This window comes from Carica papaya, chromosome 2 (assembly GCF_054855325.1).
Source record: "Carica papaya isolate Zhongbai chromosome 2, ASM5485532v1, whole genome shotgun sequence".
In the NCBI taxonomy this organism is placed as follows: Eukaryota; Viridiplantae; Streptophyta; class Magnoliopsida; order Brassicales; family Caricaceae; genus Carica; species Carica papaya.
Window position 1 is genome coordinate 267,524 of NC_142310.1, and position 23,034 is coordinate 290,557.

Consider the following 23,034-nt stretch of genomic DNA (forward strand, 5'->3'; position numbering starts at 1 on the left):
TTATTATTATTAAATACAAAAGGGAAAAGTAAAAATAAATTAATAAAATTAATTTTTATTATATAATGTTTTGATAGCTTAAGAACAAATTATACCTCTAATCCTGGAAGTTTAATGAAGTCTAATTATTTTGACAATTTCTAAACCGTGAAATAGACTTAAGAAATCATAATAAAACAAGTCAGAAAATTTTATTGAATACTCCAAACAAAATCCCCTGTTATCACAAAAGATTCCCACTTGACCTTCTCAACCATGGATGTACTTGCTACTGTTCAGAAAAATTTTCTATCACCAAGCAGGCAAAGAAGACGATTGGTGGGGAAGAAAATCCAGCAAAAACCTCATTCGAGTTTGGGTCAACCATTTGATACAGGAATGTGCTACAAGTTCTTAAAAGCAGACTCATGAGCAGCTTTTTGCGGAGTCAATCTGGCCAATAAAGCCTTGTTCTGGCAGTGCTCTGCATCCACAAAATAGAAACTTCCGTTGGCTTTAAAGGTCACAAAGGGCCTGTTGGTCTCTGCCGGTCGAATATCGGCAAACTTGATGGTCCGAGGAATGTAGGTTGCCAGCCACGACATCATCTCTACCTCAAAGCTGTCTGAACCTGGTTGCCACCTGAGCTTGTGAATGTAAGGGCTAACAAACCAATGAAGGGCGGCAGTGGTTGAAGCACTGAAGAATATTACAGATGATGCAACTGCACCTTTCAGAATCACATTTGAATCCGTGGATGTCATGAAGGTTATGACAGGGCCCAAAGAAACAGAGAGACAACAAGTCGAAAGAGAGAGCATCTTTACTTTCTTGATGGTGGATGAGATTGGACCATAGTAAACAATACCCGTCTCTTTCTCGTCTTTCTCAGCTTCTCCTCTGCGTGGCCCAATGCTGATCTTGTTGTCACCTTCAGTTGCTGTGGCTTGTGATGACCATCTTTGTCCGATGGCAGCAAATTGAGGGAAAGGGTTGACATTGTCTTTGATGTTTGGAATGTCTGTCCTTGTGCCAACCCTACTATAGTGATTGCCTGAAACAAAGAGAAAATAGAACGATGGAAAAAAAAAAAAAGAACAATGATAACCTAAAACAAAGAGAAGATATGTAATGCAAACATCTTCAAAACATCTAAAAAGAGCATAATAAATGATGGCAGTTCAGAGTAGAAAACAGGATAAATTTGGTAACTTGTGGAGCCAGATAAATCTAACGCGGAGCACTAGGTACTCTAAACCTCATTTTAAGAGATCAACGTTGGTACAATTCAAAACACTAAAAATCAACCATACTAAACTTCTTTGGTCAGGCCAAACAGAATAATGTGTCAAAAATGTTTTTTTTTTTTAAATAAACATGTCAAAAATGTTATGATCTATTATTTCCCAACAAACACAAGATAATTATGAGCTTTCAAGCCTGCATTGTTAAGAAAGCTTCTTATATCAACTGCAGGAAACTTCAAACAAAAATGCCACAGAGTGATTATTTGTTTTTAAGATTATGGTGTTGACATATGGAACTTACATAAGCATTAGTTATAATAAACACTGCAGGTGACATCTCCCGGCTATGGGCCACCAGAGTATAACAAAATATCATGCAGGCTTATCAAAGCTAATGCAAGGGGCAGATTAGCAGGTGAATTTTCTTCGCTTTCACAACTTACAATTGTATATGGTTTACCCAAACAAATATAGAGGACAAACAAGATTACATCCAATTCCAACATTGAAAGTTCTCTAATGACAGTAAGTTACGAAAGAAAAATACAAAATGAATAACAACGAACTAAAAGAACGAATTAAATGGAATTCAAAAATGATTGCAAGTGGAATTCAATGGGTTTGTGTGGTTTAACCACAAAAGAAAATTGTCAGTCCTCTTGTGGTTAAAAAAAATTGATAAACACAATTACCCAGTTAAACTAGATCAATAGATCCCCATCAGAACTAGGAACATAAATTAATCAAATGCACTATATCAATCATGTAATGAAAATTTTCACACAAAAATCACCATATCCTACACATGAATAAAATATTGACAGAAATCATGTCCAAGCTATTGGTAATAATAGTAAGGATGCTCCTAATCAGTGTCTAATTACATTGCACGTTTCTCTCGCATTTTCTCCTCCAACTAAGGAAGCATACTGTAGTTTTTTGTTTCTAAATGAATCAAGAACCCCATACTTTTAATAAATATAAATTCTGTCCCAGTTGCTATACCTAGACAAGTCAAGTCTCATTCCATAAGCTAATTAAATTTAGAATTAATCAGGTAAAGCCCTTCTAAGAACATTATCTATGGGAACACAGTGTGGCAAGTTTAACCAGGAAGAAACCTATTAAGGCCAAAATTATTATTTTTTTTTAAATGAAAAGTAGAAGAGTAGTATTAGTATGAGCACCAGGGGTGCAAAGGAACATGTACAATTATTTATAGCTTAGTCCTCCATTCCAGTAATCTTCCTATAAGTCTCAAAATAAACCGGAGGATGACCTGAAAGCAAAAAATTTAGAGTACTAAGCCATCAATTCTTCAGTACATCAAAATCATTAGTGTCATCTCCTTACTGTTCCTAACTTTCCACACAGTCCACATAAGTGAAATGGGAATCATATTGAAAGTTAAATGACCATCCTAAAACAAGAATCTAAGGTTCCATTTAATTTATGTGTATTTTATTCACAAACAATCATAAGATTGTTAATAAAGAGAGTGAAATTCAACACTGTGATGACTAAAAAAATTTAAAATGTTGTTTTTAGTAATTTTTTAGAAGATTTTATGTTTTCCATTGTTCTATAAATTTACAGAGTTTAGGTACTTTCATGAATTAAAAAATGTTTAGACTAGAATAGGCAAAAGATTTTCCCACAAAAGCAAACTAAAATTAAACCATCATCAACCACCAGAACAGTCTATTGTGCGTAAAAATCAGAAAATATGGTTTTTCAAAGATACCAGTAAAAAAATGAATTGCATCTAAACAAATAATGCTCCCAACCCTTGTTGTATACTCTTCAAATACCATTACAATAGACCCAATCCCTCAAACCCCTCCTTGTGTTTAGGACATATATTTGTCTTCCTTACAATCATAAGATAAACAGACCTAGTGAATAAAAATTCAATATTTCTGGAAAAGCAACACGAAACTTAGTTCCCCTTAAGCGATTTTCTTATTTTGTTCGCATCTATATATCATCTTCAGAGGAAAAAGAATAAAATCCGAAATCTGAATTAACTCGCAGAACACGAAGTGTTTACAGTTCTAATTACCAAGATTTAAACAAACAAACAAACAAAAACCTAATTGAACGAGGACAAAAGGAAATCTACCTGAGTAGAAACTTTTACGAGAGAGTTGCTTGGATTGGGATCTGAGCAACTGAAGCAGAGCTGCTCTCGCCATTTTTCTCCTTTTCTCTTTCTCGGGCGATTCAATGCTGCATTTCCAGCGTGAAAATGGCAAGGGTTTATGACGCACTATTTACTATAATTTAAGATATGTCTGTCAGGTAAACACTTCGGGCATTTGGTCTAGTGGTATGATTCTCGCTTAGGGTGCGAGAGGTCCCGAGTTCAATTCTCGGAATGCCCCTGAAAATATTTTGCAATGTTAATAAATTACCTTAAGACGCACAAAAATCATTAAAAAAAAGAGTTCTAGATGAAGTATTTTTTTTTTTGTAAGTGAAAATATAAGGATCAAAATGTAAGTAAAAATAATAAAAAAATAAATAAAGTCCTATAAATATTTCTCTTTCGATTTAATAAAGATAGTATGAAACCACAATTGATAAATACTATTATAAAGTAAATATATATATTATATAGATGAAAACTTAAGCTTATAATGAGTTTAATTACCTATAATCATATTATTATATTTTTAGTCATTTTCAGGCATTGGGTGATACATTCTTAAGCATTAGAATAGTGTAGTTCATGAAATCAATTTTTAAAGTCAAAAGAATATTTTCGCAAAAAATATTGAAGAAACTTGCTTTAAAAGAAAAAAAATTATTAGGTAAAAAGATGAATGAAGATGATCTACTAATGGTTATGTAAGTTTTATGCATTTTAAGAGGACTTGTCAAAGGAAAAAATAAAAGCAAAAAATGAATAAATGACAAGGGATGTCTTAGAGATTAAAAGAGAGAAAACAATAAAACTCTTCAAAAAATGCCAATAAACTTACGTTTTGATTCAATTTTTAGTTTCAATTTTTTCATTTCGAAAGTAAACTAAAGTACGACCAGATAAAATGTAAAGTGTTTTTGACAATATTCAAATTTAAAATACGCTTTTGATATGTTCAAAATTAAAAATTACAATGTACTATTTTTAAAAAATAATTTTATTTTATTAAATATTTACACTTAAAATCTTAAAAATCATTTTCATCAAATACAATTTTTAGTTTTCCAAAGTGAAAATATTTTTAAAGTTATTTTTATTAAACACTAAATAAATATAATGACCATAATTTTTTCAAATATTTAGATTAAAAATTTGATCAGAAAAAGACAATAAAACAGGCATTTATTCCTCGCAACATTCTACAAAGCAGACGTGCAATTGGTTATTCAAGATTTGTAACCCATGATTGAATTGCCAAGTGTACTGTCTGTCCCATAATTAGTCTTCTAAACTGGGACCTAAAATGGTAAAAACTCTGCCTTATCTACATATGTTACATTGTCCTATTAGGATAAATAAAAAACAGACTTGGAAGAAAGCTGGTAAACAGGTATCTTTCCTTGGCATTGCCGAGGATTCAACGTTAAGCTGCATAAAAGAGGAAAGATAAACCAAGATAGCAAACAGATTAGAAAAGCATCTTTCTCTAGTATTGCCTTCCAGAATGTCACCGCATGAGTGGAACCAACCACCTCATCTCAGCTCCGTTCCCGTTGGATAAATAGTATATCTTCTTCCAGCTCTCCTCTGAAAATACTTCGCGACGTACTAGTCTTTGCCTGAAAACAGAAGGTTGACACAATGCTTGAGACATATTATATAACCAATAGAATTATTCTGCTGGTAAATCCATCATCTCAGGCAAAGGCTATAGAGCTATCGGCCGAGGTAAGTTTTAATCCAGACATTTAAAAACTATAACAAAAGTAGCGTAAAAGAAACTAGCAAAAGGTGATAAACAAAATCAAGTATTAGTGGGAACTCATCCCAGCTAGGTTCAGGGCCTATCTGACACAAATTGGGAAGGAGCACTGTTGCTCCATATACCTACCTAAGGTAGTAATGGCAAACCGCGGATGCCTCATCTAAATTATACCGGGGGAGATTAACGCGAGCATCTGTAGGAACATCTGGTAATTCTTTCCGTAGCTTTCCGACAGCTGTTGAATGCGAGAAAGCACCCACCATCATATCATCATGCATCATGGACCTAAAGGCATTCACCTACAAAAAAATGCTAGACGTTTGAATAATCCAAGATAAAGGATAGTGAAAACCAAATGCTATGCCTTTTCTAGATGAACCTTAAAATGGCTGTGTGCTAAACTTCCATTGCATGTTTGCTTTGGCAAATATCTATGTACGAGTTTAAGTCTAAAGAGCTGAAAGGGACAAACAAATTATACTAACCAATGAAAGTTCTCTAGCATGTATTGAGCGACAAGAGCGAGGTGTTACTGGCTCCTGATATTCACTGAATGTAAACCAGTTGTTGTACTGGAAAGCGATAAGAGCAACGAGTCAATTACAGATATATGAACCACCTAAGGACAATGGTAAATGCGAGTTTAAGTGTGACGTCAAAAGTCATAAAAAAAGGACTAAACATCAAAATGCGGGTAGTTAGAACTCACTTGATCAATAGCAATGAGCACAGGGATATCTTTCACCAAAGATAACTCTTTCCTCAATCGAACAACCACTCCAACAGCTGCGTGTGTGCTCTGAACTCCCATATGCACCAGATCATATATAGTTGATCCTTCAGGAACTAACATGGTGTCAGCTCCTTTCATCCATCCAACACCCGCACCCTCTCCTAGGGGTATAGGATCAAATATTTGGCATCGTAGCTGTCTTAAGCGAGGTTCATTATATTTCAGAAAATCCTGGAGAAAGTAATTTGTGAGGAATATACAAACCCAGACATGAACAAATAAAGGAGAAAAGTCAAAAAAGAAGTTTGTTAACATCTAAAACAAGCATAAATTTAGAAGAAAGCATCAACCTCCTCTTCTATTCTCTTCCTCTGCTTTTTTTCTGAGATGGGAGGATTATAATAATTATATTCTGATTATAACCACCGGTAGAACATTAAAAGCAATCATGTTTCCCTGAAGACAATTAGTGACTTTCACTATGAATTACTGATTCCGCTGTGCGATATTTCTACAATTTTTTTGAGATAGTCCGATATTTCTACAATTGAAGAGATTAATAATAATCTTAACTACAAAAGAAAGGAAAAAAGAAGGAAAGGTGGAACTTGCCTTGAGCACATTTTCAGCCTGTACGGGAGTGTCCCAAAGACCTGTTTGAGGATTTTTATAGAAAAATCCTCCATGAGTCCATTCTCGGCCTCTAGGGGCATACAAAACCAACCAACCCTCATCACGAGCCCAATGAACGAGCATTGCCAAGGCAATACTCTTTCCACAGTTAACAGGACCATCCAAGACAATCTGCTTCCTAACTTTTGGAGCTGCATAGAGAACATTGGTCATTTTTTATATCATCCTATCTAAAGATGGAACTAACAAACTCAAAATTTAAGGAGAGAATGGTAATAGATTAAAACAACATAATGAGGCTAAAAGGGCTAAATTATAGCAAAGAGTAAAACTCAACTTATCCAACATTAAGACAAATATATATATATATATATATACAGAGAGAGAGAGAGAGAGAGAGAGATAGAGAGAGCTATGCATTATTTTGCAACTATTTGCACCAAACTAAATGCCTCATAGCAATGATATGGTTCTTCAACTCAGATTGAAAGGCTCGGAGGAAATGTGGACCAATCAAATTCCATGGATATAAAACCAAAACACACCTTTACTATCAGTTGACCACGTTGGAGGATCAACAATACGCCTGAAATTATCACGAAGATCCAAGAAACTTTGTCGCACAAGCAATGATGGCCTCATTGAATCCTTAAATTCCAACTCCATGCCTGCAGGCAGACCCTCAGGCAACACTGCTTTCAATCCCTTTTCCCTGTCACCAAAACACCACACACCCACACACATTAATCAATCCAATTCTTATACATCCAATTCTACATAAATACATGACATTGAACATCTATAGATACATGATGGATCATAGAGAGAGAGACCTGAACTTGAAGTAGGAGCAGGTGTCCCTGCGGGAGAGAAGGGAGAGGGAAGGAATGGAGGTGAAAAGTGGGCGGTTGTTGGAAGCCACGTCAAGTGATGGGTCCTTCTCATCCTCGGCAAGCTTAAGTGCACGGGCTGCGTCATAGTCCTCAACATTGGTTGAGTCAATCTCGGCTCCAGTGCCAGTGACAGGGGAATCGGAGCCTTTAGGTTTAGTCTTGCCTGTATTGCCCTTTTTCCCTTTAGGCACTGATGCTTTTGGTGCCTTGGAGGAGTAACAGCAGTATTGGTCGTGTTCTAGTGTCAGCTTTGCTGCAGGTGATAATGATAAAATGATGGGTTCAGTCCTTTCATTTGATAGGTGCTGCCTTTTGCTATTCACGAGTGCAGTTCTAACAATTGACCTCCACATTTCTCCTCTCTTTCCTCCTCCTTCGTCTACAGAGTTCTGAAAGAAGCATTCATTTCAGATAAACAGAGAATTAAAAATGGTAAACTTGTAACTATGAAGACTCAAAGTGCCAGCTTACACCTAAGATCACGTTTTTCACAAAAGATAAAATGCATAACCATATTCACAAACTAAATTTACAAGATATCAATTAAAAATGAAAACAGATAATAGAAGCAGGTTTGTGGTTTTTTTCCCCTAAAAAAGGCAGGCTTTAATATCGGCTCACAGTTCTTTTCTTGAAAGCTCTATTGTCTACCTACTTCTAGCATCCCCTATATATATAACTATATCACATAGATATAATCAAATAAAAAAAACATGTGCTTAACACGAGACATGATTCTTTTGAAAAAACTCACCCAAAAAAAAAACAAAATAAGATACTTTCCAGTGTCAAATCCACAGCCTATATATATATTTTTTGAAATAAAAAGTGTAAATATATTAACAAAGCACCAAGGGGTTGCAATCCACAGCTTATACATATATAAACATATAAGTTGTTCAAATTCATGTTGTGTGAGCTACATCATAGAGCCAAAGCAGCACAAAGAAAGCAATAATCGAGGAGTCTAAGGATTAAAAAGAAACCAATAAACACAATTCACTAAAACATGTAACAAATCACGAGCATGTTATCAGGATAGCTTATGTCGTTAGAAAAGTGCAAAAGATCAAATGGAAAATGCAATAGAAGCAAAGAGAAGCCTAGATTAATGAATTAAAAAAAAGATAAAACCTTAAGCCTGAGTAAAACCAATAGCATTCAGACATTGACAATGAGAAATTAGACCACACGCACCTTAAAATGAAATCATATGTACATCAAAAGTTTACTCAAACTGTTCTCAAAAGTCGAATATTGTTCATTTACAGAGAACTTGACACTCAATTTCATGCAACCATAGCCAGGACGTTAACCAAGCATATTATTAGTTTGCTATATAGTTAACCAAGTCACACAGAAAGAGTATCCGTATAGATTATGGCCACATATAACTCTATATGAACCTCACCAGACCTTCTGTGGGACATTCTATCGAACACATTACAGGCAAAGTTTAAACCATCAGTTTATTCTCATTAAATGTAAGTTAACCAATTAAAGCCAATCCATTCAACAAAAATAACCATCAAACTATTCATAAATGGCTAACAGCACTTAGGACCAATACATAAAAATGAATTAACAAACATAACATCAAAAATCAAAAGCCTGCTTCGAAAACATCTACATTTTAGCACCTACGTGCTTTCAGCATCATGGCATATCCACGTGAAAAACCATTTGAAGTTTAAAAGTAACAGTGAGGTAACAATCGCGACGCTATCAATTCATAAACCATTTTAACAAGCATTTTTTTTTTTCAACAGGCTCAAACTCGCATCCGCATTTTAACAGAATTTCCGCCAAAAGTTTCATACGTGTAAATAAACACAGTAGTGAGCTTGAGACTGAACCCCAAATATGAGTAAGAACGGAACCACTTGAGTAGTGGGAAAAGGAAAGAGGGAATCGTACCGTAAGAATGTGAGGAAACAAGAATCTTATTAACGAAGAGAAGGAAAGCTAGCGTGAGATCTATGCGGTGGTCTATGCGGCGACGCCGATTTGCTGCTACTGGCGAATACAGAGAATCGACGGCCAGAGAGAGATGCGTCTATTGTTTGAACAAAGAGGGTGAACGAGAGAGAGGTTAGCGGTCGTGAGAGGGGAGCCTGGGCAATGGATTGCAGGGACAAGACGGGATGAGCGACGAAGGAGAAGGAGAAGCCAATTGATGGTATGCGGCGCTGGGCATCAGCAGGGAGGAGATGCGCTGATGGTGGCTTTTGGAAGCAGAGAGTGTGGGATAGCAACGGGTTCGGTTCGGGCGGGTTTCGTTCGCCCCAACTCGATCCAGCATTGAAGATGGTAATTTACAAATGAATTTATTTTCAGTTATTATTTGTAAATTTTATTTAAAATTTTACGGGGTAATAAATTCGGGACGGTCAGCGTACGTACTGCAATATTTATTATTTTAATTCTAGTAACTATTTTAATATTTTAATGCTTTTATTTTAGTAATGTTCCTTAATTTATAGTTAGACTAAAATAAATATCTAATAAAAGAAATAATTCAAACTAATATTAGATTATAATAAACACAATTACTATTATTTTTTAAAAAATATATATATTTTGATCGAATATTTCAGTAAAAAATAATATTTTGTACCCTTCAATATTAGTATTGATCAATATTAAATTATATTTTATTAAATTTAAAATTTTATTTATATTGTACATTAATATATTATAATATTAAATATGTTCAATTTAAATTTTGTCAAACTCCAATATGACTCGCCCACATGAATAGGAAACTTAAATTAATCATGAATTTATAATGAGTAATTTTTTTTTTATTTTTTTAAATCATATCGATTTTATTAGATATCTAACATGAATGTATCTAATTAATTTATTATATTAATATAAATATAAACTATATTTTATATTAAAAATAAAAGTATATTTATTAATATATTATAATAATATATACTAATTTTATGTATCAATAAAATTATTATTATATTTATTGATGTAAACATATATTTACTTACAATAATAAAATTTTAAATATATATATACATACACACACACACACACACAGAATGGTCGAGTTTAAATAAATTTTAGAATGTCAATTTTAAATATATTGTGATTAATATTTTTATTAATTCAAATTTAATATAATTTAAATATATACTTTAATTAGAAAAAGACATTAATATATGTTGCTTTCTATAATCTCATTTGTTTTTGTCATTCATCAAAGTATGAATGATAATTTTTTAACTAAATTTTATTTTTGCTAATATATATATATATATATATATACACACACACGAATATATGTAAAGAATATAATTATATATAGTATAAAAACATATGTACAAAATATATTTTTATGTACACATGCAAATGTATGTATAAATATAAACACAAACATATAAAAATACATATTAAATCTGCATATTGGGTAAGATGCAAACTCAAAACGGTCCAGAAAGAAACAACGTTCTTTCTTAAATCACTTTAATTTCGGGATGAGTTCCGACTTAGACGTCATCGTTTTGGAGAGAAGTAGTGGGCCTGCACGAGCTGGGTTAGATGGGCCGAACCATTGAGTTTTTTGGGCTGTGCTAGTTTGGGCTTAAATGGGGCTCGCTTTTGCATAATATAAAAAATATACGTTTAAAATGAGGTAATAATATATAATTTACAAAATTTAGTCCACAAAACATGTTTTAAATCTGTGGATAATTATATTTTCGATTCAAAGAATAAAAACAAACACAAAACCAGACAAAGCCTTTTAGCTCTCGACTGCTTCATTTACCAAAGTGCAATCAAAATCCAAATAAACACGGTCTGTGTTCAATTCAACTCACTGCATATCCACTTCTCTGTTTCATTCTTTTCCGCTGCGCAGATTCCCGCGGCTTTCCTCCATTTCAACTTCATCCTCGAATATTGCTGCTCGCTAAAGGTAAATTATCTCACGGCTCTTTTGGCTTAGATCGCTTTCACTCTTTGATTGGCTATGCCTGTTGATGAATTTAAAAATCACGTACTATCTGTACATAGATTTTCCGTTTGTTTGACGAGAAAATAGTGAAAGACGAAAGGAAAGAGGAGACAAATTTGAAGAACTGAAACGGCGTGATTGTACAGAGCTAGACGAGTTTGCGTTTATGTCTTATATAGAACCGGAGGTGCACAACTAGGTGTCAGATGTGCATGCCTAATGGTGGCTTAAGAGGCAATAATCGGGAAGCATTAGCTTACGGATTAGGGAACCATGAGTTTTCTTTGCTTTTTTTTTTAATTATTATTTTTTTTTTCGAGAAGTAGGTTAACTATCATGTTGAGGGAAACGATCTTACATGCTAGGACCTCTTGACTCCGGGGAGGTTCATGTGGTTTTCCATTGGATTCTTGTGTCATAAACAAGATTTTCCAACAAGAACACATTTCTGGAGATGCATAGTTCTCAAAATATGTGAAGGAAAACGTTTTTAGTATTTGATTTGTTGTTCATATCATATATTGGCCTTTTGCTTAAATGATTGATTGTTACTCCTGTTTACCGTTGACAGTCCTTTGATTACTGTGCTATGGATTACAGGGTAAGGTAATTAATTCTAGTGTCTGCACGTTGGAAATTCAGGTAAAATGGAGAATTCGGGTGCAAATCAGCTTCCTGAAGTGGATTCTTTGCCAGATGGATTTGTAGATAGCCCAACAGAATCTTTGGCCCCTCCCACCCCAACTTTGGATCAGGAAAAGCCACTTGATGATTACAAGGAGGATAGCATAAGTGGTCTTGATTGCTCTAATGAGTCTTTACAGGATATGGCATCCAATGATTCTCAGGCAACTCAAGGTAGGGAAGAGAAGATTGGGAAATTGAGAACTTTCCCTGTCCCATTATCGGAGGCAGAGAGCAATGATGTGCCGATAGACTTGGTGCAAGTGCCCAATATGGTAGTCGTAGAGGAGAAAGAAAGTAGTCTAGGCATGTCCAGCTCATCTAATACTGTCAATGAGCCAGATGGGGTATCTGAGTGCACAAAACAAGGACAAGATCAAGTCAATTGTGGCACAGAGACATGTAATTATCTTGTTGTACCTTGGGTATATATATTTGCCATATATTGCATTAAACCTAGTTGTCATTGGACTGTCTTGCATTTACTTTTCACATTCTCTTTGCAGTATATTTTTAGTATTAGCTTTTTCACTCGCTGGTTGTTCCTTTTGCAGCAAATGAAGGAGGATCAGAGACAAATACAACTGATTTGAAAGAAATATCTTCATCAGAAAACATCGATTTACTAAAAACCAGAAAACTAGTCAGTAGTATCATATTACATTGATCATTTTTACTTGAATCCACTCCATATACCTAGATATTTTGGACCTTGTTTGCTTTTATATTTTTCACTTAGATCTTCTCAAATTTAATGTGATAATAGTGGAATTTAAGAGAACTTCTTCTACTTATGAATGCACTCTTTAAGGCTTTGGGCACCAAAAAGTGAAAATGAGTTGTTTTATGAAAGAATCCCGGTACGAAATAAAAGATGTGTTTCATTGTTTGATATTTTTGTAACTGCTGTTCATGCTTTAAGCCCTTAGGTGAGTCTAGATTCTTATGTTTATGCACTGGGCTATATGTTAAAATGGTTAACTGTTTATTTGGTAGGACTAGCTAGTTGCGAGTGAGTAGTATTTCTACATGTAGGTCTGCTTGTCCTTTATTTTCTGCCTATTTTATGTTGTCAATGATCAAATGGTTAACTGCCCCATATAATGCACTGTCACGGTCAGAAAGAAGAAGTCTTCATGGTGCTTCTTGATGTGTTATTGAACTGGTACAATAATAAAAACCTCATGTTGTTTCCTCATTTGATTTGGTAATCAGTCCCTTTCATTGTCATTTTTGCAAGAATATGCCTATTTGTGTTAGATTTTCTGTTTTATGTGGTCTCTCTCTCTCTCTTTCTCTCTCTCTCTCTCTCTCTTTCTCTCTCTCTTTCTCTCTCTCTTTCTCTCTAGTAATATCTCTCTTTTTCTATGTCTGCCTATTCTGTTCCAGTTATAAATCTAAATATTAAGTATAATCCACTATGGTTTTTGACTTGGATGGTGTTACCCTTAGGAAACTGCGGAAACGAAACGGAAGATTGCAAAGCGTACCTTTAAATCTGAAAAGGACTTTTTGGAGTTCACTTTGAAGTATCAACAAGTTCTTTCAGAAAGAGATGCAGGTAAAAAAAATGTCAGCTTTAATTTGAAAACAACAGCTACAGTGTTGCTTGTTATAATCATACCTGAAAATTTTTTGATATCTGATCAGTTCACTACCCAATATACTTAAGTTTCCAATAATTTATGTTTCACTGAGTAAAGTTCTAGTCTAGTGTTCATGAAATGGTCCCAACTTTTCATCAAGCTGTCTATTAATGGAAAAAGTGATTGATTTTCCTTCAATGTTAGTGCAGATAACTGATGTTGTTAACTTATTGTCTATCAAAGTTGAGATAGACCATTTTTGCTTCGATGTTGTTGTTTGAAGTGAACCCTATGAGGAGAAGATACGAAAGAAAAGAAAACTTTGCTCAGAGCTTTACAGTCTGAATGAAGTCAGAAATTCAAGTGCAAATACTTAGGAGTCTTCTGTTTGTGTATCATTAGCCAGTTACATGTGATCCTGCTGATGCATCGTTGCTATTGAGATTGTCCTTATCCTTCCTAATATTCTTTTTCCCTCTAATAAACTTTTCTTTTCTTATCAAATATGTATATCAAATATGTATCTCTTACTTCACAAGTTATGCTTCTTTTTCAATCCATTTTTGCCGTATTCACACGAGGAGTTGATAGTTGTAAAGTTGATTAACTTATTTTTTTGTTTCATAGTATTTTTATGCAGCATTTTTTTTTGAAAAGGGAAAATTCTAGAAACAGACACCAAGTGGGTGCCACCTTTTTACATAGTATTTTTCTTTAAATTTGATTTTCCTGGAACACATGCTATAGTTTCTGTCACAACTTTTATGAGGCTTTTAAAATGTTAACAATGATAAGACTCTTTTTTCTCATAGAATTATTGGTGTTTTGAATTGATAAGGTAATTTTAGCTTCAGTTTTCTTATTTTTATGTGGATTTTCTTGTGTAGTTATACTACTCGTTCTGCTCATCTGTAGGGATAAACTTTTCTTGTCTGCTCCAAATCTGGTGGTATTACATGTACTTGAACTTCTTACTGTTTAAATTTTGGCCCAAAACATGGATTTCAGTCCTTGAAATTTTAGGGGATATACTAATACCTTCAGTGGGCTATGTACATTTAATATTTGAAAGGTTTGAGGTGCAGAGGAGAAGTCTCATGTATCTTTTTTCTTTAACCATCATATTGGGCTGTTTTTTTTTGGGCGGGTTGGGGGGGAGGGGGGTGGGGATAGCCCCTTTCCTTGGTGCAGTGACATCTTATGCAATAATTGTATGTTCCATAAAAAAACTGAACATAATGTGATCTTTTTCACCTTCATTTTTTCCGAATGTAGCGATTGCTGTTCGAGATAAGCTTGAATCGTTGTGTAGGGAGTTACAACGTCAAAACAAAATGTTAATGGTACAACTTCCTCTACATATTCTACTTTTGTAAACTGAGTCCCTTATTTAATTGATACTTATTTCATATGCGCTTATTACTTGATTTACTTTTGTGGATTTGCCTGGAGATTTGTTTCTTCCTATTGATTTACCAGTTATTTAAGTTAATTTATATGGTGTGGTTTTTTTAGAAGGCATAATGTGATCTTTTTCACCAAGTCAGGTGCAGAAACGTAGATTTGCTGTTGTAATTGAACTTGTTACTGAAGGCATACCTTTGGACCTTCAATATGTGATGTGTGCTGATCATATCATGTTTTGCTTGATATTACTTCCAAGGTCATAGTTAGATTATTTCTTACTAATTTTTTCATAGGAAAATATTTATTAGAAAGGAAGAAGATACAAATTGGGAGGATACTACATCCTCCTAGAAAGAAACAAACAAACAAAGATAGGGAAGATAGAAAAATTGTTAAACTCTAATTTGCATTATTGCTATGTTTAAGAAGTTAAATGATCATTTATCATCTTATGCCTTTATCATTTTCTACAGCATAATTTTTGTTTTTCTAAACCTTTTTGTCTTGCTTAGTTTGATATTAAAATATGACCATTCTCTCTCTACTTAGCAGCATTAGTCATTACTTTTTGTTCTGGAGATAATGGTACTTAGTTTTATGATTTTACAGGATGAATGCAAACGAGTAACAACAGAGGGGCAAAACTTAAGATTCGATTTATCAACCAAATTTGAAAATGCAATAAAGGTTTGTTTTAAAAGTTCCAATTCAATTCAACCATAAAGAAAGTGTTTTTAGTTACTTGAGATTCCATACCTTCACAATCACATGACTGAGGCTAAAAAGTGATATTTGTATTTCATATAAATCCTAATAAAATAACCTGTATCCATCATACTTCCTATTTTAAGTGATAAAGTAGTATGGATCTCTTCTTGGTTTTGTTGTGTTTTCTTCAAGATCAGGTGTTATTTTCACGTATGTTTGGATTATCTTTCAACTATCACCCAACTTGAGCTAAACATCAATAAGATACATGCTTGCTTCTGTTTGTCTGTTATTTGATATATAACAATATATTATTAGGCACGTACAAATATCCGATATTAATGGATGTTTATGCATGTACTAATTAGCTTCTTAGAAAGAAAAAAAAAGGTTTTATTCTCAAAAAAATTTAAAAAAGGTTTAATTTAAATAATTATAGTTTCTGTCCCACCTTCAAAAAATCCGCCTTTTTCTTTTTCACATTTGAAATTATCTGATATTACTTTCTTATGTTAAAGGATGTTAGTGTCAAGCTAGAAGAGCAAAAGGATGAATGCCTATCCCAGCTAAAGGAGAATGAAATGTAAGCTATATGAAATTCAAGTTCATTTGTTATACTCCTGCTCCGCTCCCACTTCCTTTCCCAGCCTCTTTGTTATAAACTATTAGCAGTACAACATAAGATAGGTGGCACCCTATAGTGCCTATTAATGTTATTCCTTTTTCTTCTTGGAAGAAGCATTAGAACGCAAGAAGCTCTGAAGTGGGATGAATGAAATATGAATCTGAAACTATTTGAATTGTTTTAATTGTCAATGTAGTTAATAACGTAATTGTGTCATGTATATATTGTCCAATGTCAATACCTTAATAATTTAGTTATTAATATTACGCATGATGATTTGAAAGTTAAAAACTTTGAACTACAGGATGGAATCACCAACCATGTTCATATAATGTGATAGTGGTGTGCATAGCATAGCTTCTTCTTAGAGGGAAAATGAAGGTAATTAGAAAGGCACCAAAGGGGTGTCAGAATTCAGAAGATATTGACATTGAAGCATTAGTCAAAATATCCATTAAGTTCCCTAGAGTTTCTCCCTCAAGATGGCATGGGCCTTTTAGAACTAGTGATCCTAAGAACACCGTCAAAATTCCTGATCTAAGAGTTGTGACCTCTGACTCAAAATAACTCGCAGAGATTTTAGGAACCAATCAATCAGTCTCGAGATCAAAGAGATAGAAAAGGACCCCCTTCCCTATATTCAGTAAGGGAGTTTCTTCAACATCCCCTTCTAAGACCACATCGAAGGATTTCCTTCCTATGAACATACATGGAGATAGTTTTCCTTCTCAAGAAAAGAAGAGAAAAGAACAGACATGGGAAACTCTTTCTCTCTGTACACTCCCTTAGCAGAATGATCGTTCATGTCCTCCTGAGATATAGCAAATTGAGTTGTTGGCTTTGGCATCCAGATTATTTCAGCCATTTCTGAACCACACGTTCACATCCTCTTGAGATATGATAAATTGAGTTGGTGGCTTTTGTTTACTGCCAGTAGGAGGTTTATCAGTAAGGTAAATCTAAAGCCTAAGGGTATAGGAAGTATATGAACCACTCATACCAAGTTCTAGTTTCAGTCCAAGAATATAATTGCAAAGTAATGTGCAAATTTATTGGAAAAAAAAGGTAAGAAAGAACATCTTTTCCTTCTGGTTTTCATTTTCTTGAACCAGATATGGGGGAGGCTGGGGGTTTAGGTATTTTATCGGTTGCAAATGCAACCTAACTATTTATTTTCTATCCATCCATGCTTCACAAGCACTTCAGTGACTCATTTCATTTGGCTTCCTTTTCAGTCACGTATAGAAGTTTAAGGGATCATAAAATAGTTAGCATATACCTTAAACCTTGAATCTACATTCCCTACTTTTCCAACTCAGGCACCTCTCTTTTTTTCCCTGACCTAAATTTTGCAACACTAGGAAGCATTCTGATTATATTCCCAGAACCTCGTTTTGAGGTGTTCTTTGCTGCTGTTTGAAAAAGGTTATTGAACACTGAATTCAGACTTTCTAGGTGATCTCAAACAGTGTACATCATCCCTGCAAACCTTGTTTATAAATCTTCTTTCCTGGCAATAACTCAAAATTTTTGCAAATCGTTTTTCTGCAATCTATGTTTGGGTTTTCATCTTTTTGAGCTAGTTAAAGTCATTTTTATTAAAAGCTTCACAATTAGTGTGTGGTAGGGCACTGAATAAGGGTAATCCTTTTGTTAGATTCTGTGGTTGCTTTTGTGACTTAAAGTTTTTGATAGGTTGAGAAGTAAGTTGAAGCAACTTCTTGATCAGCATGCCCTCTCTGAACAGCAATATGCTCAGAAGGTATCATCTATTCTTATTGTTCTGAAGCTTCAAAGAAAATGCTTGCCTAAAATGACTTTGAGCCCCTTACAATTGTTGGGAATTTGAATTAACAGTTGAAGCAGAAAACCCTGGAACTACAACTTTCTGATTTGAAGATTAAGCAACATGAGGAAAAATTGGCGCAGGAACAATCACGGATGAAACTATATGCAGAACAAGTGTCGCAGCTGCTGGCTACTGAAAAGAATTTGCGCCTGCAGTTGACAGCTGATGGCGAGAAGTTTCAACAGTTTCAGGTAAACTTGGTTCCATGTTATGTATCACAAAACCTTAGTTGGAGATTGACACTGTTATATTTTTAATTGCACAAGTATAGGTAGGTAAAGATGCTATGGATTGTCTTCTATTATAATATCATAAAAAGTCGTGAAGGTTGACATGGATTTTTTATGCTTGCATGTGGGAAGCATCATTTACTAGGTGTTGGCACTCATCTCATGTGCGCCTTATACTATTTACTGCAATGGGATTGGAAGTTAATCAATAATTTATGCTTACCTTATGATAAAGATAATATGTTTAACCTTCGATAAAAATCACATTTTCATGTTTTCATTATAAGTGCATGAATCTCCCGTACATTCTCCTAAAATAATTCATAAGCTTCTTTTGTAGGACGCATTGTTAAAAAGCAATGAGGTCTTCGCAACATTCAAGCAAGAGATCGAGAAGGTTCTTTTCCATTTCGCATTATCTTCCATAATGACTTGTATGATATGCTATGTTGAAGTAATTTGATATCCTGTTATGATTGGAACTAGATGTCAAAATCAATCAAGGAACTCAAGAAGGAAAATGCATTCTTGAAGAGCAAAAGTGAGAAATCAGATGTTACTCTTATTGAACTTGTTGAGGAGGTAAAGTAGGCCCACTATTCATCTCTTGCTTCTTTAAACATAGAGTTGTGCTCTACACTGAACATCTTTTTTATGTTTATTTGATAATACTATAACAAGATTCATGTAACTAAAACTATTTTGCCTCTAGCTTATCATTCCATTTCTCTCCGTTTTCTGTATCCTGTCATACTTCTGAAATGAAATATCATTTTAAAAAAAGTACAAGAAAAGGCACAAATAATGGGGTATGATCGTCATGATTACGACATATTTTAGTTCTTACATGCTTGGATTTTGTCACAATTAGTCATATCGTGATTATACCACCGAGCATTTGCACAGATGACATTTTCAGTAGGGCACGGGTTCAAATCAGAAGTGCTCAGCAACAGAAGTCGTATGCTTATCATGATCTGAACCATTGGCAATTCTTGCATTGTTGAACCACAATAAAAACAAAACGATATCATCGTTATGGGTTTGTGATCGTCAATGCATGACATGGATTATGACAATAAGAAATGTTTGATTCCTGAGAGAGTTGTTCTAGTGATGAATTGCTTTCACCTTGTGAGCTGCTGTGAAATATGACAAAATTATAAAGTTCTCCAATAGCATAGATGAGCTACAAGAATTTAACAATGTGCTGGTTCACCTTTAGATTTGTTTATTCTATAATTTTTTGGCCAAATTTAGAATGAATCAAACATTTTTGCGGCTTGGGAACTCCAATTCCTGAAATTTTTTTTGTTGCCCAAAATGTTAAAGCAGTTCTATTGTCTTATTGTGCAGCGCGAGCGATTGAAGAAACAACTGGAGAAAATGAAGAACCAGAAAGAAAAGCTCGAATCTCTGTGCCGATCACTTCAGGCAGAAAGGAAACAGAACCCCGTTGGGAGCAGCAGGTCTGATTCAGTTTCTGTGTAAACAAAAACAAAAAAGAAAAATGGTCGGACCAAATTGATCTTGCAAAGAATTTTGTAACTTCCATCTTAAGTTATTCCAGCTGTAACTCTTGAATTTTTGGGAAGATCACAAATCTCAGAACTGAGTGTAAACACTGTGCGTTCATCCTACAATTGTTATGTTATTAATTTTGTTATTACTGGAAAAGTTAGGCTCTGGTGAAAGGTAAGAGTAGAGAAACTATTTGGTGAAATTTATTTTGAATTGATTTTGTTTGATTATTTTCTTTTCTTTTTTTTAGGCAGAAGTAGAAAAGAAGCTTAGACGGTTTCGTAATGACACTTTCTGCGATTGTCGATAGAAGGATAGTTAGATTACATGCTCGTAACCGATTTAAGACATTCAGTATCGATTTAGAAAATAGAAGATAGATATTTGAATAGATAAAAATGCATATTATGAGAGTTACATCTCTACATATATGTTGTTTGAATAATTTGTAAAAAGAACAAAATTTATTTGAATAAAAAATAATAAATGAATTAACTTAAATAAAAATAAATAAGTATAATAATCGTTTGGTGATTTTGAAAATATTTATCACTACTACTTTATACTTGATAAAAATGAAATCGTGTAAATTTTAAAATATAATAACATTAAAAAATTAACAGAGTTTATCTAAAATATAAAAAAATTAAGATTAGTCCGATTTACCCTTCAAAATTTTCATTTTTTTTTTACTCTTTACAACTGAAATATATATTTACTTTATACCTTAATAATTTATTCAACCAACAGTATTTAATTCTGTTTTAATAAACTATTAATTAGCTGAATGCTTGATATCTCATTTTTTTTAATAAAAAATTATGAATTTAAATTAGATTGTGGTATTTAATGATATTATCTAAAAAATATTTTATTTATATTATAAATTTCTCCTTAAAAAATCTTTAGATTAGCCCCAAAAAAAAATCATTAATTTGACAATCCATTAAGTTCGATTGATTTTTAGTCTGACTTTCACAACAAAATATTTTATTACATTATCACAGCCGCTTATTCAATTAAATGTCACCAAGAGGTAACTTTATAAATTCCTCAACCAACCAACCAATAAAAATAACGGTTCTATCTTGCCTTGGCGCCAAATACTCCTTTCTATATTAAAAGCACACGATATAGTGGCCGAGGCTGCTGATGAATAATGCGTTTCAGTTGCAGTCGCTGAAAATATTCCGATGCCAGAGTCACATAAAGAGTACAATGAAAGAAGTAAAAGTGGTGACCGGGCGAGCCACACGGAAGGATTCAAGAAAGAAAATGACGACGACAAGAAACTATCGCCAGGATTGGGAACTGGGTCTTATCAGTCTGGTGCTCAGAGGAGCGATACTGAAAGATTGAAGAAAGAAGAAGGTGATCGCAAGAAATGGTCGACGGAGTTGGAAACTGGATCTGATCAATCTGGTAATCGGCGGAGTTCGAAACTGGATATTACCAATCTGCTGATCAGCGATTACGAAGGCTCCAAGGAAGAAGATGATGATGACAGAGAACGGTTGCTGGAAGTGGGAACAGAGTCTTATCCATCTGTTGAACATTGGCTCGAAGGCTTCAAGAAAAAAGAAGGCAAGCGACAGTCGCCGCAGTTGGTAACTGGAGCTTATCAATCTGGTGATCAGCGGCGTTCGAAACTGGATATTACCAATCTGTTAATCAGCGATTACGAAGGCTTCAAGGAAGAAGATGATGATGACAGAGAACGGTTGCCGGAGGCGGGAACAGAGTCTTATCCATCTGTTGAACGGTGGCTCGGAGGCTTCAAGAAAAAAGAAGACAGTGACAAGCGACAGTGGGCGGAGCCGGGAACTGGGCTTTATCAATCTGATAATCGGGCGACCCATGTTGAAAGCTTCAAGAAAGAAGAAGGCTATGAAGGAGATAGCGATGAGGAAACGGCAGAGAAAAACTCTGAAATAATGGCAGATTCAGGGAGAAGGCTGGTCAGAAAACTGAGGATTCGTGACTCATCAGATGATCGTGCTGATGATGACCCAGAAAATTTTAATGATATTTCCACTAACAGGGAAGATCTAAAACAAGATATCTGCGGATCAAACCCCCAAGAAATCCCAGAAAATAAAAAACGTGACTTGAAAATGAAGAGTCCGATGGTGTATGACGAAACTAGTGATGACGATTTTGGAACATTGCGCACGTATTTTCAAGAACTAGTGCAGAAAGGGAAGGAATTTTCGATGAGTAAAAGTGGAGAAGGTTCCTCTAAGAATGTTGAGGAAAATTATGAATTTTCAGAGAAGAGCAATTCTAAAGCAGTCCAACTTGGAGTTCGAATCTCTCACTTGCTTGTTAAGATGGTGCTTCTATTGTCTGATTCCCTAAAGAAGCTACCCAAGTTCAAGGAATCCAAGCATTCCGTCAAATTCAGTAACAAAAAAGATTTTTCAGTGGTAATTACCAAGTTCATTATCATCCTCGAAATGATGATCATAATTGTTGGAAAGTTTTCAGAATTAACAATAGAAACGAACTATGATAAACTTCTTTCTCGTATTCTGACAAATATAACGTGCCTAAAATCTATTGTAGAGCAATCATCCGGAGTCTCGGAATATTTGTTGGATTTGAAGATGATACGATGTGAGGTAGAAATCGAAGAGACGGAGCAGGAGGTGAGCAAGTCTATGATGTTGTGTTCAGGATCTCTGTGGGTATTGGATATGATTCAAATGTGGGGGAAAGAAATTAATGATCAGATAGATCAAGCATAGAGCACATAGAAGGAGGGAGAGAGCTGATGCAAGCTCATGTAGGAATTTGGTTGAAACAATATTGATTTTACTCAGTTGTATGTTTTGATATTGGTTGAGAAATGGATCATTGATCATCTTAATAGACATGGAGAAAATTCATGTTGAATTTGCTTAGTATAAATAGTCTCCCTGTCACGAATGGCTTTTTTCCAGTTACACAAGAGACTAGCTCCAACGAGAGAGATGACTGAGAAAGAAAAGAAAAGAAAAAAACAAAGAGCAGTCTACTTGTTTGTTCCATTTAACATTATACATATTAGGATAAC

At 34.3% G+C, this 23,034-nt stretch overlaps 4 protein-coding genes and 1 non-coding gene across 8 annotated transcripts; 3 read left to right on the top strand and 2 right to left on the bottom strand.

The window, feature by feature from the left end:
* Nucleotides 1–172: 172 nt before the first annotated feature.
* LOC110814663 (uncharacterized) lies at nt 173–3,507 on the bottom strand. Its single transcript, XM_022042211.2, has 2 exons — nt 3,349–3,507; nt 173–1,033 (listed from the first exon to the last, which is right to left on the bottom strand). Exons 1-2 carry the CDS (start codon nt 3,419–3,421, stop codon nt 384–386), a joined length of 723 nt encoding a protein of 240 aa, XP_021897903.1. The 5' UTR covers nt 3,422–3,507; the 3' UTR covers nt 173–383.
* A 31-nt stretch (nt 3,508–3,538) lies between these two features.
* On the top strand, nt 3,539–3,610 carry TRNAP-AGG (transfer RNA proline (anticodon AGG)). Its single transcript has one exon. It is a non-coding gene; the product is annotated as a tRNA-Pro (tRNA).
* Nucleotides 3,611–4,537: 927 nt separating this feature from the next.
* Nucleotides 4,538–9,694, bottom strand: LOC110814668 (mitochondrial 28S ribosomal protein S29-like protein). 3 transcript variants are annotated; one of them, XM_088212388.1, is made up of 8 exons: nt 9,314–9,692; nt 7,337–7,775; nt 7,049–7,215; nt 6,483–6,694; nt 5,847–6,101; nt 5,623–5,709; nt 5,264–5,436; nt 4,538–4,991 (listed from the first exon to the last, which is right to left on the bottom strand). In XM_088212388.1, the coding sequence occupies exons 2-8, from the start codon at nt 7,747–7,749 to the stop codon at nt 4,880–4,882; spliced, it is 1,419 nt and encodes a 472-aa protein (XP_088068514.1). In that variant the 5' UTR covers nt 7,750–7,775; nt 9,314–9,692; the 3' UTR covers nt 4,538–4,879. The 3 variants fall into 3 exon arrangements, with proteins under 3 accessions (XP_088068514.1, XP_021897908.2, XP_088068515.1); XM_022042216.2 differs by having other exon boundaries at nt 7,337–7,785; XM_088212389.1 differs by lacking the exon at nt 4,538–4,991 and having other exon boundaries at nt 5,297–5,436; nt 5,623–5,756; nt 7,337–7,785; nt 9,314–9,694.
* A 1,436-nt stretch (nt 9,695–11,130) lies between these two features.
* Nucleotides 11,131–20,135, top strand: LOC110814549 (alpha-taxilin-like protein). 2 transcript variants are annotated; one of them, XM_088212391.1, is made up of 12 exons: nt 11,131–11,330; nt 12,012–12,455; nt 12,608–12,696; nt 13,506–13,614; nt 14,915–14,982; nt 15,656–15,733; nt 16,273–16,337; nt 18,075–18,141; nt 18,237–18,419; nt 18,799–18,855; nt 18,945–19,040; nt 19,815–20,135. In XM_088212391.1, the coding sequence occupies exons 2-12, from the start codon at nt 12,017–12,019 to the stop codon at nt 19,947–19,949; spliced, it is 1,386 nt and encodes a 461-aa protein (XP_088068517.1). In that variant the 5' UTR covers nt 11,131–11,330; nt 12,012–12,016; the 3' UTR covers nt 19,950–20,135. The 2 variants fall into 2 exon arrangements, with proteins under 2 accessions (XP_088068517.1, XP_088068516.1); XM_088212390.1 differs by having other exon boundaries at nt 11,190–11,330; nt 11,970–12,455.
* A 942-nt stretch (nt 20,136–21,077) lies between these two features.
* LOC148268634 (uncharacterized) lies at nt 21,078–22,726 on the top strand. The gene is made up of 2 exons (XM_088212392.1): nt 21,078–22,405; nt 22,545–22,726. Exons 1-2 carry the CDS (start codon nt 21,173–21,175, stop codon nt 22,581–22,583), a joined length of 1,272 nt encoding a protein of 423 aa, XP_088068518.1. The 5' UTR covers nt 21,078–21,172; the 3' UTR covers nt 22,584–22,726.
* Nucleotides 22,727–23,034: the final 308 nt, after the last annotated feature.